Source organism: Larimichthys crocea, chromosome XIII (genome assembly GCF_000972845.2).
Source record: "Larimichthys crocea isolate SSNF chromosome XIII, L_crocea_2.0, whole genome shotgun sequence".
Taxonomy (NCBI): Eukaryota; Metazoa; Chordata; class Actinopteri; family Sciaenidae; genus Larimichthys; species Larimichthys crocea.
The window spans coordinates 43,447,987-43,467,360 of NC_040023.1; the positions used below are offsets into that span (position 1 = coordinate 43,447,987).

Here is a 19,374-nt window from a genome sequence, read left to right on the forward strand (position 1 = left end):
CAACATCGCTCAGGGGAAATTGGGCCCACATGGAAACACGCACACACTCACACTCTACAGTATACTGCCTTAATGTATCTTCATACTTAAAAGAGCCTCATGCAGCCACTGCTATGATATATAGTGCAGAGTGTGTTCAGCACTTGCAAAAGCAACAATGGTAGAGTAGAAAATGACTCGTAAGTAACTTAATCTGGACCTGATGAGATAGTGTCAGTCCGTCTTTGGTGATAGAAGCGAAGCAAAGCAGAGGTTGTAAGAAAGAAGGAGGGAGAGCAAAACACAGAGAGGTAGAGAGATATAGAGAGCGGCAGAGAGAGCAAGTGAGAAGAACTATAAGTCTGTGTGGTGATTGTAACCCTGGACAACTACAGGGATGGCTTCTAAACTCTGCAGACCTCGCTTAATGGGATGTTAGGATGAAAGATAAACAGGGATTTGACGTTGAAGGAAACAGCCCCTGTCATTAAATACCCATTCGTTTTGATTAGAAGAGACATCCAGCTTGATAGATAGTAGTGCTGGCACACAAACTGGAACACTGGAACCATTTTTCCCCCAAAGTTTTGCCCGGCTAGGAGGTTTAACACACAACAGTATGCATATGTTTCTGTCATGGCTGAGCTTAAAATAACACATGTCCTTTTGCATCTATTCCTGCAGCTTTTTGGCAGAGGAATCCCCTGCTGTGATGTTTAGAGGGTACGCTGGAATGCTATCTCAAATATTTGAATGTTAAATGCCCCCTCTGTGGGATGATGGGGTTGTAGTATTTCAGTAAAAAGGGGCAGACTGACATGGCCTGGTAGCACTGACACCAAAAGGCAGGGGCATTCCTGTACGGATGCGTCCCTGAGGACACATTCCCATGTTGGACAACTCGCGTCACAATAAGTATACACTGCTTCTCTGCTTGCGTTCACTGTTTAAGACCTCTGGATGAATGAGCAGGTCCAAGTTTGTTTGATTGTTTGGTTTTCGTTACGCATTCCCATGTCTTGGGTGAATGCAAGTACTTCCTCTCCCATACGGCCAGATCCGCATAATTAATTGGAGTAATTTTTGGGCCCCTTTTGACATTAGAGAGCAGGACTGTAACTGAGGATTTTTGAAAATGTACATGCTTACGTTGCACTGTTTTTATTTTCATTTAAAATCGAGATTATCTCGAAAACATTGTTGTCTATTTGAGATATGAAGCAAACATGAAAGAAATATAACTTAGTTATATAATAGAACTTAGTACAGCGTTTGAGGCAGGATTGTCTTAGATGGAGTCAGATTCGTTCTTTAGTACTTTTTTTAGGGGGTACTGCTCCATCCAAAGGAGACAACAAGCATTATGGTGCTACAAATGATCTGTATATCAGACATGGGTCTATAATTAATTTTGTTTTTGATTACACTAAGGGAATGGAAATTTGAGGGTCACTAAAAATGACAAAAAAAAATTTGTCACTGATCCAGTATTGAGAAAGAGTGCTGCAGATGGCAGAAGAGAAACTGGCTATTGAGCACTGCCAAATTACACCTATTAAAGAGTTTTAAAGGGTGTTTGCCAGTCACAGGCTCAGATTGTTATGAGTGAGTAAGTGTCTGACAACGTTATGGAACGGATTCCTACGGAGATTGAAGGGTAAGATCATTTTTGTTTAACCAGAAACAGCATTCAGTGTTCAAAGCCACAAGACTTTACCTCTTTACATTGTAACACTTAAGACACTCCCAACAATTACCAACTCCGTAATTCAGAGTTTGATGTGATGAAATTTTGTGGCTCTACACACTGCTCCTCCCTGCTGCCTTTTTGATGCCCAGTCTGCCTCTCGCTCTTCCAATATTTTCACATCTATCTTGGTGAATTAGCTCCTTTTGACAGCATGATTAGTGGACTGAACTGCCTCGTCTGTGATGTAAAGGCAACGTGGAAGTGTCTTAAACCTGCATTCTGTCTAATGGCCCCATTTAGCAATGCCATTGGCCTCGACAATTGCACGTCCTCAGTAAACAGTTGCTTCTTGAGTTTATTGTCACATGGTCGCTAGATTCAACACAGCAGGCTCACACGAAGCTCAGATCAAACAGTCAAACTAGGCAGTGCTGATCAAATATGAATCAAGACTCTGTTCTGCGTTGCCTAATTCTCGCCTCAAATGTTTTCAGAAACATCTTTTTTAGAACTGTTTAGCTGTAATACGAGAACGTTTGTGACCAGGCACACCGCCACTCTTTACAACATGGAAACAGAGACTCACGAAACTCTGATCAAACTGTCAAACTAGGCCGTGCTGATCAAATACGTATCAAGATTTTGTTACTGCTTTGCCTATTTCAGAAACATATTTTAGTGAACTGTTTAGTTGTAATATGAGAATTTTTATAACCAGACACCAATTTTTTTCCTCCTTGAAAACAAAGTCTGCAGGCCAGTTCGCAGGACATCATCCACCAACTCCACGTTTTTGCCAAAATATAATATCATTTCTGGCTCTGAAAAACTAAGGCGACAACGTCCATAATGTCCAACCCAAGGCTTTGAAACAGTCCACAAACTAATGGGTGACGTTACAGTAGGATTATACTTTGGTCTCACCTATATCTGCTGAGCTAATTCTGTATTAGCTGACAGTAATCTGCTGCAGCTCTGAATATCTGGACATTCATATGAAGGTGATTTCAATATTAATGAAATGTACCAGGTTGAGGTTTAAAAGAACCCTCCACATAATAATACATGCAGTCAATGATTTGAGTTATACTGGTGCTACTGGAATCTGGTCAGAAGATAAAAAAAATAAAAGATAAAAAGTGTCCACACCAACCATACCAATAACAATAGAAGAAAAACAAACATTTCTGTTGGATGTCCTCACACCGTCCCCAGAGTGCTGGAGAACTCAAGTTCAAGGCAAAACACGGTGTCCACTTCTCTTTTTCAATGCTTCATCCTTTTCATAACACAATGTCAAAACCTAATTTGTATACCTCATCTGACTTTTCAGATGAAACCGGCTTTTATCTTGCATCTTACAGACGACCTTCTCTGATTCGTTTAGCCCCAAGGCTCATAGTTAATCACTGAAGGTATGTCCTGTAGACACAACACTTCAGTTTTCCATTTAAAAAGAGCTCCAGGCACTTTCTCCTCTGTTAGTTTTTATACAGAAGAAAGCTAAACGCAGATCAGAAATGTGAAATTTGTGTCCGAGAATAAGTAATAAAAGCAAATCGGCCAATTAATGTTTTCAAATATGTTATTTTTCTTCCCAAAGGAAACTTACATGCAGTCTCTCTTTTATGTCTCAGAGCTTTTATTCTTTTGGATGTTTGACCTCATCCTCATGAACTACACTGAATCTTAAATTAGTCACACTTCTGCCAGTTTGTGTCTCAGACATTTTTCACATTTACTCAGATTTTTCTTGAACGCATGCCTTGTTATTTTATTGTGGTTTTCTATTGTTGTAACTTAAAGTAAATCAGCCGTTAACGAAGACCATTAATCATGTGAAGAATTCAACACATCAGAATTTAACATCTCTTTTTCCACTTTGTCTTTTACTATTTGTGGTCTGTTTTAAAATCTTAATGCTGCATAATGATTTACAAGGCCATACAGGTCACACATATTAGACAAAATGAATATGGAAAATCAATTTGGCTTCAAACTTTTGCCCTCAGGTTAGAAGACCTCATTTGTTTTTCCATAGAAACAAGCAACGAATCAAACAAGCTTGAATCTTAACTACTGGCTCCATATCCTCGCAATCTTTTATCGTCTGCCCTGTTGACAAACCATTGTGACAGAAACCCTTTGAAGGGTGGAAAATGGTGTGCCTCGGAACCTGCCAAAAGGATTTTGGGCACCTCCGAGTGAGCACAATGATTTATACAGATGAACGGTTGATTTGTTTTCAGGTTGTGTACACAGGCCTCATTATGTCTTCGGAAATCCATGAATGAAACGCATCAACATCGACAAAACAGCATCTTGACAGATATACAAAAGAGAAAAAGAAGAAAGAAAAATGCAAAGGCGGAGAGAAAGAGAGTCTTAGAGCGGAGTGTGCTGGCAGTAGCTGGTTTGTTTTTCAGATGGCAGTCAGTCTTTCTGGCTGAGGAAAGTCCTGAGATCAACAACTTTCTTCGGACAGAGCGACAGAGGACCACCCACCTCACTGTAAACCCCTTTTCTACACTATGATGCTATTTGACTTTTCGCTAAGCTAACCCTACTACTATACGCATATTTAGTTCAGTTTAATTATCACATAAAATCCAGAAATCCAAAGAGAGAGTGTCTGCCCCACATACTTCACTTACTGTAGGCCGTGCAGCAGGCATGGAAATTATTTACACTACATTTCACCTTTTCCATGATCTGAATAAGACACTAAATTTGTCACTAGTTGCTTTTTAGAAAGAAAGTTGCTGTGACCGTCTGAAAAGCGGCTAAATCTGTCAAGAATGCCGCCAAGTTGGCAACGCTGCTCATGTGTTTTTGGTTTTGGAAAGGCTAAACTAAAAGGCACCGCCCGCCAGACTTGTTTAACGCGGAGATAGTGTCACAACGCTTCAACATGTTGAGAAATCCAACATTTCTCAGTATGTGGGTGTATGTGTTCAGTGCATGTTACAATAGCCAAACTATGATTGGAAAATTGCTGTTTTGGGGAGGTGTTCATGGTCAATTGATCAAACTCATATTTCAATGTCAAATCTAAGCTGCTATTTTGTCATATTTTCATCTGACCGTTGACCACTCTCTCTCTCTCTCTCTCTCTCTCTCTCTATTGTTGTCACTCCTGTGAAGAAAAAAAAATGTGGCAGCAATTGAGAAAACGGCTGGATGTTGGCGAAGGTCAAAGAGGTCACAGAAGTTGTTACTCACCTAATCTTGACAGAGTTTAAGACAGAGAGCCTTAAAACAGTTTTAAGGTGGATTTTAAAACAAACAAGCCGGTGACTGACGGCTTTCTAAAATACGTACAGAGGTCGGACGTAATTCTGGAGACATGGGGCAGTGAGTCAGGTTAAAACCTTCTAAAGCTCAGCTTGAGTGAAATATAGGCCCAGGTTGAAAAGAGGAGTGTCAGATTCAGCCTTCTTTGTTGGTGGATGATAAGAAGTCCTAAGAGTATTTACTGGCTTGTTATCCATCAGGAGGTGCTGATTTTAAGGGTGGGTAACAGCCCCCAATGCTCTAGTCCATTAAAGTGGTCTGAAATGGATTCAGGTCTGAGCGTAAGGGATGCATCCCAGAAGCCAGACCGCCCCAGTAACACCATCACCATCACCTCCACACACACACAGAGCCAGAGATAAGCAGAGATGTGACAGAGCAGTAAGTGTTTTATACAGTCCAGGCCCACCGTGTTCAACTCTCACAGTGTCTCTCAGCACCAGCACTGCTGCTGTTTAGAGAAAGATCAAGACCCCCTTTTGGAACGGCTAAATGGGAAATGTCAGAAAAGTGGTAAACATTTTGTAGTAATCTGTAACAATGATAGCAGGGAGTATCATCTTGAGGGATTATCCTGTTCTTGGCTCTCAAGCGATGGCAATTTAGCAGCTCCACCATGAAATTGCACAGGATATGTATGTTGGGGATCATAGCTGATGGAGTTTGTGGCTGTCTGCCTGCGATGCTTTCCTTGAAAATGTGCACACGGAGCGCAGTTCAGCAAGTAACCTAAACACTTGTCGCTCTGTATGATGAACAGTCCCTTTGCTCTTAAAATCTACATCCTGCTTTATGTTCTACAGCTTGTCATTTATGTTCGAGACAGCCTAAAGCAGCTTGTTTAATGATTAACAGCCGATTGTAGCTCATAAACTGTCTAAACGGGCCAGTCTGCACACGCAGTACGCCACATTGTGACGGTGCAGTTAAAGTACTAATGGTAGCATCATTACTAAAGTCACAGGCAATCCTTATGAACACATGAAGCCAGACTGTGCCAAACACACCACCTTAAAACCTTTATGCCTCGGTGTAAAGTAGCACTTAGGGAAACATAAACCTGTGTTTATGTGACTCTCACTTACCAAACAGTGGTTTTGTGAGGCTGGAGGCGAGTTTCTAAAAGCAGCCTGGTATTATTGCACCCTCAGGAATGTATCTAAAAAACAGATTTGTTTTTATTTTCTTTCATTTGAATTCCTGTCTCTTTAAAGTGTGAAATGTTCGCACACAGAGGGCAGCTGACAAAAGTTTTCAACCTGAAATTTGAAAATGAGACTTTTAAAAGAAGAAATAACACATTGCGTATCACATTTCATCTTTAACAAATGGTTAAAGAAGAGTAAAAGTTGAATTTAGAAGCCATAAAACACACCATTCCTCTCTTCAATACACTTAAGGGCTTTGCAGCCACAGCCTTATTTGGTCTGGTTTGACCAGAGGCTTATAGTGGCTAATGTTAGCACATTTTAAGTAAGTATTGCTGCATAATAGACACTCCTGACTTCATGACTCTTCTCTCCTTGTGCTATTGTTAAGTACAAGTCTTACAACATCCCTCATACTTTAATGGTTACACCTGACTGTACAGTCATGAGTGACCACCATTTCATTAAGTTTAACCTTGACTTCTTGGGTTCTTGGTAGGGCTGTAGCGATACACTAATCTCATGATACAATACACGATATTCAGCAAACGATACAATTCGATATGATTTGATACGATTACATCATTTCCTGAAAGATTTTAAAGGGACAGTGTGATTTTGCTGACATCTTGTAAGTATTCCATTGACTTGGATTGAATTAACTAAACTGAAAACTGAAAGCATCAATTACACAATATATGGCTCTGACTGGACAGAGAGTCTACAGCTTGCAAATGCCGGACAAAATTAATCAGATTTTTGTCATATCTCACCTCATATAATACTATTAAAGAGTTTTATTTTTCAGTCCCTTTGCCTGACGTACATATTCAGTTTTTCAACCAAATATGTGAAGAACAATACAATAATGCCCTTTCAATAAAAAAACGCTGCATACATTTTTGCATCATTTTCCTGAGGCATGCCGCTTAGCAAAGCCTCCAGAAAGTTGAGGGAAACCTGTCATTCAATAGAAATAGTATTTATGAAGTTATTCTGTCACTCTGCTCTGGTGCCCCCTGCACTCTGTTCTACACAAACAGCTCTCTCTCTCTGTTGTCCCTCCCCCACGAGACCCCAGTACGTCATAGATACATCCACTGATTGGTTGAAAAAGAAACTAGTCTGCCTAGTAACGTTTGTCCTTTTGTGGACTGCGTATGGAGTCTGCCGAACATCTATTTTTCGATTGGTCTTTTACGCGGTGGAACAGAAGTGTTGGACAGACACGTGGAATCTCAGGAAAACAGTGAAACAAACCACATCTCTCCATCATAAACCGTTTCAGAGATATTCACAGATATGTCAATCATTAGACTTTTTGGGTGGATCCACCCAATCCGTCCCCAGAGGGTTAAACTGAAGTGGTGGGAGCACTTCTTCTTTTCAAGCATGAAGGTGCTGGGTTTATGTTTGCCGCCATTCTCTTGAATCTCCTCACTCTGACTGCGTTAACAGGAAGAGGAAGACGTCGGCGTCTGTGCTAGAAATGCTCTACAGTGAGACTAGCGGCTGGCTGACCTTATCGATCTACCTGCAAAGCCAACGGGGGGAAATGGGCAGCGAGCAGAGTGCCAGGCATAACACATGGGATTTGAATGGGACTTAATGTATCGATACTCGCGGCGGGGAAACAAAATATCGATATATACCGCAGGATCGATAAAATTGCTCAGTCTTTGGCCCACAATTGGCTGCCACATGGCCCGCTGACTGTTTTTCACATGACTGACTGTCTTTCACAATGAAAACATCAAGAGGTTGACCATGAGGTAAATCTCTGAACAATGGACAGAAAAATTTCCCATCATGAGTCAAAACATTAAATCTTCAAGTGCAGCATTCCTGCTTGGCAGCACTGCAAGAAAAGAGAATATTACAACTTTGTTTATGAACTGGCCTGTTGTAATTTTGCAAAAGTGGCAAAAGCAAGTTGAGTATCCCTGACGCAGAAGCTTGCCAAACCATAAGTTTACAGGTCTGGAACTTTTTCCTTATCAGATTCCCATTCGTGAGAGGAATTTATGAGTATCAGACAAAGTTACCACTTGGTTTTGTCATTTCATTGGCTTTTTGTCGCTATCTTCTGATGAAAACACATAAAAAATATAAATAAATTGGTTCCAGTTTCAGGTCGACTAAAAATGGGTAAGTTACAATGGAGGAAATCAGTCATTGGCATAAGAACCTCATGTTTTAGTGAAAAATAAAACACCATAACCTGCATCCTCATTATGCACTCATATTTATTTCACCATCTCAATCCCTTTCCCAACTGACACAAATTTGCATTTCAGTTCTGGCAAAAAAAAAACAGTATTTGCTTTCATTGCTGACAATAGTTGCGATTGGTAGTCACTGATTGGGAAAGCATAGTATTTAACTGGAGTCGAGGTTAGAAACCATCTAAATAACACAACACCCACGTAGACCTATTTTACAGCTTCCCGAGTGGTGATTTTACATGATTGGGTGTGTTTGTGTAATCTTGTTTCTCCTTGGTACTTTCCATTTATGACCCCCACTAGATTCAGCCATGAGTCAGCCACATTCCCTAAGAGACAAGCCATGAAGTGAACGCTAAGCTTAAGTTTCCGCCATCTCTCCCCTCGATACCTTTTCTCTCAAGGTGACTTATACTCTCCAAAGCTTATCACCATCCTCAGAAGGTGGACACAGTAATATCGTTGAAATTGAAATTTTCAACCTGAAAGGGTATCGAAAAACCTCCACCATCCCTGTAGTTCAGAGATTGTACATTTCTAGATTGACTGAAAACCATTACCAAACACAGTCATATTCTATGGTTCATTATCAGGCCGAGTAATCCATCATTACTTGAGCTATGTGAATTCCAGGCTCACTGTTTTCTTTCCAATTCCTTGGGCCAGACATTGGAGGTTATGTGGAAAGTGACACTTATATCAGCCTTATGTTTTTCACAGTTAGGGGAAGTTGTATTATGCCTGAAATCCGGCCTGAAAAAATGTTACATTTCACTTTACCATTGCCAAGAAAGAATATTACATTGAAAAGCTAATTCAACTTGGCAGACCTGCGTAAATGAATGAAAACTGACTGTTTCTATTGAAGAGCAAAGTGATTAATCTCTGTTTTGATTGTTTCATTATCTAGCAACCTGGAATTGACTGAAATGTTGCAATTCATCTATTCTTTACAATAGCAGCAAATTATTTTCCTGAAACTACAAACAGATACAGATACTGTGTTTTTCTTTCAGTTTGAAAAATGTATGAATGCTAACATGGGTCCAAAACCAACATAATCAGTATGTATTTTACATGTATTCGTGTACCCAGGATAATATATAAATTGTCCTTTTTCATGCTGTGGCATTTTGTCAACCTATTTATTCACTCAACTAATTGCTTGTTCAATCAAATATAAATTGGACACACTCCAATGTACAATTGTCAAAATTGGGCCAAAATGAAAGCCCTGAAATTCCAGAACTCTTACGAACCTTTTACTGACTTGTGTCAATTCACCCCAAAGTGTGGCAAGCATAACAGTCAAGCTGGTCTTCTGGCTAGTGGGAATTAGTTTGTCTGTTTAAATGCATGTTTGTTGTGTCAAGGCATGTGGCCTTCCATGCGAATTCAATCAAATGTGCTCAGGTCCCTTTGACTGGACTGCCGGTGGAGGTAATCACCAGACATGAGGACTAACACGATAATGGCAACAATGTGTACCTACTGAGGGTTGGAAAAATGAATTTAGACTTGTGCTGTCACCATCTGCTTTCTCTGGAAGTGTCTTGTAACTCAAAACAAAGCATTTTCCCCCCACAGACTAGTTTCTCAGTGTGTGAGCAGTTTAGTTCGGCTCACAGTTACAGCGCCGGACGGGAACTGTTACTAAGAACACCAACACATGCAATGTCTGACACTCATTTGTCTTGGCTGATGCGTCCCTGACAAATGGCTGTTACAGGCCATTGATGAGCCAAAGCAAAAGTCAGACAACATCTTTTAAAGATCAAGTGAATAAAAATGTCCCCACTGGCCGATTATTGAATCATCTTAGTGTGTGTTCAGACTGAGAGCGACCAGATGAACAACTGGATACTTAAAATCCAATCAAGTCAGATTTATTTGTAAAACAAAAGCATGTCCATGCACAGACACAGCCTTCCATATCTAATAAACTAATCTAATATAAAATAATGTGAAACATTATACAAATGAGACACAAGGAGACTAAATACAGTATAATAAGTCCTAACAGTGATAGCTCAACTGCCCTACCTGAGCCACAGTAAGGGAAGGAAAAACCCTCCTAAATGAACATTTCACTGGGGGGAACATGAAGTAAAGAATCAAAGCACAATACACAGATGGTCCATATAGTTAATCCATAAGAGAAATCTTATCAAACATAAGCCTTGATCTCCCTCTTGCCATTGTTTGGAGATAAGGATGAAAGAGTTCTTTCCAGACAAGCTTCAGTGAATATCTGTTCATCTCTGCCTCTTCCAGCCAAAGTTAACCACCTACATCTGGCTCTGCCTGTGTTGGCTAAACCAATTCCTCACTTGAGTTCCACTTAAATGATGAAAAAAGTATGTTTGTTTGTGCATTTCATCAGATGTGCATGAAGAAACCTAGAATTTTGATTTTTTTTTTTATAGTATCTTGATTAAGGTACATTATATAGTATTCTTTAAATCTGACAAAGCAATGTATGCAAAATGACGATATGAGTATGCACGCAGCCTACATATTTCTTTGAGTTTTAATTTTAAGGGGATCTGTGTATTTTATAAAAAGATCATGAATGCAGCAAACCTATGAGTAAACTGCAGAGCATGTGCTGTGTGCCTACATGGAAATAATATCACTCAATGTTAACTACCCTATCTATCGATCCTGCACCGTTAAAAAAAATGCCCTTTTTTCTTCTGTCTGATTCATCTTTTGGAAACTTTATTTTTTTGCTTCAGATTGAGAACTACATCAAAGAGAGCATGAAGACAGAGATGGCTCAACTGCAGCAGAGCGCCGTCCACAACCACACAGCGGCTATGTTGGAAATGGGCACCAACCTTCTTTCTCAGACAGCCGAACAGACACGCAAGTTAACTGATGTTGAGACACAGGTAACGCTAAAACAAAATGTGGATGTGTCCCATAAAACGTTCTCTATCTCTTTCTCATGCACACACACACACACACACACACACACACACACACACACACACACAAAGACCATGAGGATCCATCGGTCCATTAACCGACTATTCCACATTCAGCTGCTCCAAAAAGGTTACAGAGGACTGGCCAAAGACAATAGTGATGCTATATAAATGCCTGTCCCTTTCAGCCTTTTAGTGTTTATATGGAGGAGTTTGAGGAGGAGTTGGTGGAAAGTTGTAAAGCTAACGGAGGGTAATTTTTGGTAAAGCACTAAAAAAAACATAACTGTTTGCAGAGTTAAAAAAATAATAATAACAGAGATAAATATCTCTTAAATGTTACCATGTGTGGGGTGAACACTTGACAAAATGAAAACAAAGATGATGGTTTATATGTGCCCCTGTTTGTTCCCCCAGTGTCTAGAAAGCTCCAAATACAGCCCTGACCAGAGAGGTTTGTCTTCAGGGTTTGGTGCACATGTGCACAATATTAGCTAGTTTCACTGCAGCTATATTTATAAAGAGGCATAATATCATCCTACTACTTTTATATTCTGGATTCTGTGTTTGTCTTTTCCCGGCAGGTTCTGAATCAGACATCCAGGCTTGAGATCCAGTTGCTGGAAAATTCTCTTTCCACTAACAAGCTGGAGAAAGAGTTAATGGTCCAGACTAATGAGATCAGCAAGCTGCATGACAAGAACAGGTAAACAGACTTCAAGCAAACAAAACACACTGGATAACATCCATACTGCAGAAAACTGGACAAAGATAGCCTAAAGGATAAAGGACTAAAAGGAAATACAGTTGATCCAAGTCTGTGCAAAAAATGGTTTTCACTCTTAAGTACTGCTGTTCTCAGCAGGATTGTGTAAACAAAAGCTTGCTACCAACTCCCATTGACCATTTTCCAAAGCAATATTCAGTCATATATACAACAGCATAAAAGGAAGCTTGTAATTTCTGTGATGTTCAGTAAATCAGTCTCAAATGCATGAGGTTACGCTTTCCACGTTGGACCACTGAGCATTTGTTGCAAAATCAGGCAATTAAAATGTGGCTTTTGGATACATTTTCATGTCTCCAAATCTTGTTCTTTATGGTGATTGGTCCTGTGGGATTGTCTTCGATGATGTAGTGTTTAAAAGGGTTTGGTCCACATCTCTCATTGCAGTATCCATAGAGACTCCCTGCAATCACTTTGAAAAAAATGAACACCATTTAAAAACGAAGTCTCTGGTGATTCTGACTTTTAAGTTCTTGTTGAGGCTTATGGAGATACATTTCTGAGAGCAATTTCCCTAAGCTTTAGCAATTTTGACATTATTCCATCTTGTACATGTCTCTTCTGTTTTCCATAATGAGGAAAACATGATAAGTTAATGAATTTGATGTCAGCTTATATCATCTTTCAGGCATGATGTTTATATACTGAAAAGCCTTAGTAACTTACCTCAGATAAGTCTGCAATGTGCATGGTGAAGTATATGTTGTGTGGGGAACACATAGCAACCAAACCTACAGACATCATCATTTGTACTTTGGTCTTGTGGGAACTTCTCATATTTGTGTTCTCATATTGCTCATTGGGAAATAGTTGTGAAGTGAAAGGAGCATATCACCATATTTAGATTGTGATTACTGCAGTGTCCATCACAAAGTAACAGCAGGCAGTAAAAATGTCCAAAGTGGAAAGTTCGAGTTTTAAAAAATTAGATTTAATGACCCATATTTGTGATGCATATAAAAAATAAAAAGAGACATTTCATAACCAGTAAATCATTGGTAACATCATAACACAAATTTCAAAACAATATTCAATCCATTAAAATCTGTGAAAACAAAAGTCAGGCCAGCGGACTTGGATGCCCTTGAAGGATGACAGTAATTAACAACTTCTTCTCTTCCATAACAAACTTGTCTTGACCTCTTTTTCCTTTCCCTCAGCCTCCTGGAGCAGAAGATGTTAGAAATGGAGATGCGTCACCGTGAAGAGCTGGAGACGCTGAAGCAGGAGAAGGGCAGTCTCCAGGTCCTGGTGGGGAGCCAGAGCGGAGTTATCAGGGAGCTAGAAGCCCAGCTGAGCCGTGCCACAGGAAACAGCACGGCCCTGCAGAGACAGCAGCAAGAGATGATGGATACCGTCCATAACCTGCTCAACCTCTGCTCCAAAGATGGAGGTAAGCTCACTAGAATCGAAGATTTATATGCTGAGAGGTTTGGAACTTTTTTTGTATTTCCATAATCGTTATCGCGTAAGAGTCCATTCTGGCAGTTACAGTATATGGTGCTGAAAAGTGTAAGCAAATGTTTAACCAAGTCTGATCGCCTAACAAAGCCACTGAGAATTGATTGAGCTTAGCAGTTCAAAGCTGGAACAATCAGTGAAATACCAGGAATGTTTTAACAAAAAAGTGAGGCTGTGTTTTGAAGTTGTACAAAGTGCCAAGAAATCATGGATAATAAGACAGAATGACTTACCCACGGCAAGGCCTTAGATGTAAGTATAGTTAAGATGTAATATGACAATACCAGAAAAATGCTGGGTCTATCGCTGGGTTATGCTAGCTGCATGGCTCTAGGAATAGCAATTGGATGGACTGCCATGTAACTCTGCACAGACACTTGTGGTCCCCAGAGAATGAAGCCTCCTGGTTCTGATGACCCTTTCTCCTGTGCCACAACGTTGACTTTTGTGGTAATGCCTTAACAATAGTTGTTAAGGCATTACCACAAAAGTCAACAGATGGTTTGCCATATGAAATCTTTGTACACATAATTATGTCTCCCTCAAGGATGACTTTTAATAACATTCCTGATGTACTGATGTTTCACTTATTTAATTTATCCAATTCTTTTTGACCAAATCCCCACTGGCCTCAGCTGTACTTTGTGGTAAGTGCTGAGAAAGAAACCTTAGCATTTAGCTCAGTGAACTGCTGACAGAGCCACTAGCTTGGCTGTAGACGTTTAGTGTTGATGTACTTTGAAACCCTGAAGCAAAGTCAAGAAAATCCACTGTACACTGGCTTGGATCAACCAGGCAAAGAAAGGTTTATGTTTATGTTTCACTGGAGGAGAACACTTGTCAGTCATCTTTCGGTCGGTTATAGACTGGTCCAAATATTGTCCACCCCCACCAGCGATGACCCTAACCCAAGAAAATGCCTACTGACTCTTGCCAAACCACAATGTGCAAAATAGAGTTTGTGGATTGGCTGCGTGACGCTTGAACTGTGAGGCAGCACTCAACTTGTTTTGAATTACCTACTTCCTCTGGTCAGATGTAACAGCTACAACATTTTTGATTTTACGATCCACATGAAATTATGATGACACCACTTCTATAAACCTCACCCCATACTGAGAGACACAGGGATGTACTGACTATTAAATTCTACATCACTGAGAGCAGCATGAAGAAAGAAACATGGTTCTTATTGTAACCCGGTGTGCTCCTGTTAAAGACGTTTGGTGCCTCTCATAAACCAGCATGGTGCCCTCTCTTTTTTTTCCTTTGCAACAATCACTTTTCACGCTTTAACATTATAAAGTCTTCACTGGAACGTCAAACATGACTCTCGTTATTAAGTAATACGCTCCTTTTATTCCTCAGAGCCTCTCCCTTCTGTTAATTCAACACCAGGGATTTCCCTTTTGGCCCCACGTTCAACCCGACAGCGCCTCAACCTTTCTTGTTTGGTCAAACGCAGTGAACTCATTTACCCCTTCCTCCGCCATTTAAACACCAAACCCATTTAAACACCAAACCCACTTGATCCTAAAATCCTTTTTGTCACAGGAGATTTGACGTGAATGTCTGTTGGTGGATTGGTTGCAAGCTCATTTCCATTTGCGGATTTCCTGCGTGGACCCCACAGTGCTTCCCTGAGGTTTCCCATCAGACAGGAAACAACAAGCAGTATGCAGGGAAATACCACTGCACATGATTAACACATGTTTATCATGCTGCTCCCTCTTGTAGTTTTAATGTTCCATGCAACAAATGTCACGGGCGACCTCTGCTCGTGCTCCGTCTGTTTAGTCTGGATGTGTGGATGTTACATTTAATTACCAAAAGTCTTTTGAGACCGTGTTGGCTGACTGGTCTTTAAGTATCATCTCTGCATTGTTGAGATTCAAGTGTGTCCTGATGCAATACTTTTGGCTCTCTTCACTGGCCCTGTAATCTGCCATTATAATTTCCTTTATTTTGCCACCAAGTCTGCTATTTTCAGAGTCAGTAAGGTCAGTAGAGCAGGCTACCATGTCCCCTTCTCCCGTCTGTGATTGGTGGCCAACTTAATGAGAGGGAAAAGAAATGGAACGTGGCCGTTGTTGCTCTGTGGTTGGTCCTTTCCTCTTCCCCGGTGGTGTTGAAGGTTGAGGCAGGCGTGCAGGTCAGGGGTCTCCTCTTTTTTCACCCCGGCCCGAATAAGTCAAACTGTAATAGGTCCTGAGGGAAGCCCCGTCTGAAGGAGGTGAAGGAGTAGGTAGATCTCACTGATCATCTGATGCACTGCCCCTGTTTTTTTTATAGCATTTAAAAACACAGGAGCAGTGGAAAGAAACTGATTAGTGTTTTCATTTAAGGGGAGGGTTAGCATTTCATGCCACGGAGTCTGCTTGCATTAGACGCTGTTCTGAAAACTGAGCATTTCCTTTAAAGCATGGACATAAATCACTTTTGGCTTTGCTTTGGGGAGGATGATAAATATGTAGTAAAGGAGTTTTAACACTAAATCTCTGTTAATGTACATTCTCCTGTTTGTCTATGTGCGGCCTATCCAATGGTTTCCAACATGTTTTCAACCATTGCAGTGCACTAGTTGAGGTATTTTTGATGTGGCCAGATGCACGCAGTGGAACTCTTGTTTAGGTTGTAATCATTACCCAAACCTCATTAGGGTGCAATGAGCCACACACTGTTATTAACAGTAATTGACCTCAGATTTGGAACAGTTTGTAAAAAAATCTTTGCCAAATATGATTTTGCTTTACAGTGTTCTATTATCCCACAAAATGCATGACATTCATCATTTTTACAGCTGCTTACTCAGAGTCTGAGAGAGCGGAATTATTTTTAAGGTTCCATGCAAAGCCTCAAAACTCCAGCCCCGAACTTGAGTATGGTAAACCACTTCATTAGACATCACTCCAGGATCCAGAGTAAATTTTTAAGTGCCGCACATGATTATTTTTACGCTTCACTGACCAGCAGAACGAGTTGACACCTATTGTTGCAAAAACCCTGAAAAGCGTGTGAGCCACCTCAGCGACCTTCCTGAAAGTACGGGTGCCTTGCATTCATTTTCACAGAGGGAATTAGACTATTTTACGACATGCAGCGTCTGCACACGTCTGTTAAATGGAGCAATATGTTTTAGATACATTTAATAAGGCAGTAGACACCAACTCCAGTCCAGCATTCGTCAAGACTGTCAGGTCCAAATCAATCTGTGATCAAGTGAAAAACCTCCACAAAATGTGTCTAACCCTCTAACTTGCTTTGCGAGTTCTGTTATGAAACATCCCAACATTTTGCTCACTGGCGATGTTCTTAGTGCGTAGCATTCTTTTACAGCACAGATGTGATATGAGTAACGTTGGGATATTTGGCTGGGCTGATTTAGGCTACTTAACCCTTTATCGGGCAAGGAACCATATATGGTCACTTCCACAGGCTTTTAAAATGATGCCCCACATCTCTTAGCCAATCAAATGTCATTGCTATGGCCTTTAATGGATCCTACTCTAATCCTAACCCTAATGTTTTTTGCACTGTATCATGTGCGTGATATTTTGAAATAAGTGTCATAAGTTCCGTACAGACATATATCTGATTGTTAATTTGGAAAAAAAACGTTCCACAGATTTTTTGGAATTTTTTTTTTACCCTAGGTGTGGCGAGTGACCATATACGGTAGCCTAAAACTGAAACTTTTTTAAAAAGTCAAAAAAGAAAAAATGTTGTCTTATATCCACCGATAACACTTCAGGGTTAAAATTTTAAATTTCTAAGTACTTCAATGAGTGTCCTAGAAAGAGTTAAACACGTGGTTAAAGGTTGTGGTGCTTTGCTGAATATTGAAAAAGTAAATTCACTCATTCTCTTGTGCTTCAGCTCAGTGTTGATTTTTTTTTTTAATCTTTAATCCCTAACTTTAATGGAGAGCACTGAGTTGCCTAAATATAAACATAAAAAAATCACTTATTTAACTTATTTAAACCTGTTTTCCACAGTAATACTGCTTTTAAACTACCTGTTATTTTCTATCAATAAACAAAAGAAAATTCCAAAGTTCTGCTCCGAACACGTTAGTTTACAGCTGTTTATGATTCATACGCCTCTGGCCTCTTGAGCACTGCACCGTTTCGTTGGTACACTCTGTTTTCCTCCTAAGTTCATAAAAAATAATAAGAATACAAAAAATAACTGAGGTGCAGTTCCTGTATGGAAAACAATTAATCACTGACAGTCTGTGTTTTACAGATCCATACGTATATACATCTCACATGCATATGTTTTCAGTATGTTGATAAGATTTCTATCTCTATCCAGAAGTTTTCACACAGCCATAATCCTCTTCACATCTTAAGCGAGGACACATCACTGTTGTAAAGTGTACTGTGGGAATGACTGCTATTATTTTATAGAGCCATGCATCTTTCATAGATGAATCCACCAGAGAAATTCATTGGAATTGTATGGAATCACTTAAACTCTCAGCGGCATTTAGAGGCTGATTATAGTCACATGGGAGCTGTGATGTCCATGACAGTCCATTTAGCTCCATTACTCACTCTCTTTAGTTCTACTATTTGGGCTCATTTGGCAAGAGTACTGATTTATGCAAACACCCAAGCCCTGCTGATCCTTTCACATAACCCCCTACTGAATATGAGTCCCTGCTGAACCACAAAATATTTTTCTGTAAATAAATATCAGGACATAAATAATATTTGGAGAGCTGGGCAGCAAGCTGTTCAAGAGAGCCGCTCCTACACTGGAGCATCATGTCCCTCGGCAGACAGTCTTCTTCCACCGAGGGAGATCTCAGAGGCGATTATGAAATAATCGTCCACACGGTTACAGATCGAATACCAGAAAGTTCCCCTCTGACAATGATCTCCGTGGCCTCTAAAATGTTCCCCACTGTCTGACGGCTTGGGGTAAATTACCGCCTGACAGCGCTGCTCTTTGTTGTATTAGAGTCTGGAGCGTGAGGGCTCGCTCTGTCAACCTGTCACAGCAGGAGATCCTTGTCACAGACACCCAATACTTTGTCAAAATGCTCAGATAGTACACCCAAATAAGCGGCCTGCTTCCACCGGGAAGCCGGGCGCTCAGGAGGGGGGATCAAAGCGAAGGCTAAGGATCACTGACACATTTCACTTTTCCCTGACATCTTCTTTGACTCAACAATTCCAACAATAAAAACAGCGGTGTGAAAACTGAGATGAACCCCTCATATGGGAGGAGAAAGGGAGGAAGAAAGAGGAGAGAGGGAAAAAAAGGAAAAACTGGAAGGAATTCCATCAGTATAACAAGGGCTTGCAAGGTAAATATAAACCACTTGTTATAACAGGAACTTGAAATTTATAGCTTGTAGTATTTTGTCCTTAGCCCCTTGCTTGGTTTCAAAATAGTGCCGCCATAATTATCTGCAGATGGAAATGGATGCAGCTGCTCTGTCAAAGTCTGAGGCCTTCTCTCGAAGTGGGAGATCATCCAGCGATGAACTTCTTTTCTCTTGCTAATACGTTAGTGGCCCTCAGATTTTATCTGGCTGTTATAAGATACTCACAGCGAGACCTCACCGATCAGCTTCTGCCTCAGACTCCTTTTATATTTTCCCCTCTGAGATGTGCTGATCTTAAATACGATAAATTGAGATGTTATGGGTTTGTTTGCAATCCGTGGTTTCATAAAATATTACAGAACTGATGATTTCTATATCGTCTGACACAAGAGGTCTTATGAAGGGTAACTGTTTTTAATAGCACGGGAGTTTTTACAGTGCTATTCTTGTGTCTGTATCTGGTGGATCAGGTATTCTTTTATCCCAAAATGTTGTAGCATTGGCCTCCTGTCTGTCTGTCTGTCT

The 19,374-nt window shown here is 40.4% G+C and overlaps 1 protein-coding gene across 1 annotated transcript in view; it reads left to right on the forward strand.

Annotated features, from left to right (window-relative positions):
* The window catches only part of angpt1 (angiopoietin 1), a 59,629-nt gene that overhangs the window by 13,677 nt on the left and 26,578 nt on the right, over nucleotides 1-19,374 (forward strand). The window contains exons 2-4 of the mRNA XM_027286782.1: nucleotides 11,075-11,230; nucleotides 11,851-11,972; nucleotides 13,214-13,446. Of these exons, the coding sequence (XP_027142583.1) occupies nucleotides 11,075-11,230; nucleotides 11,851-11,972; nucleotides 13,214-13,446 (511 nt within the window). The remainder of the gene's footprint in view (nucleotides 1-11,074; nucleotides 11,231-11,850; nucleotides 11,973-13,213; nucleotides 13,447-19,374) is intronic.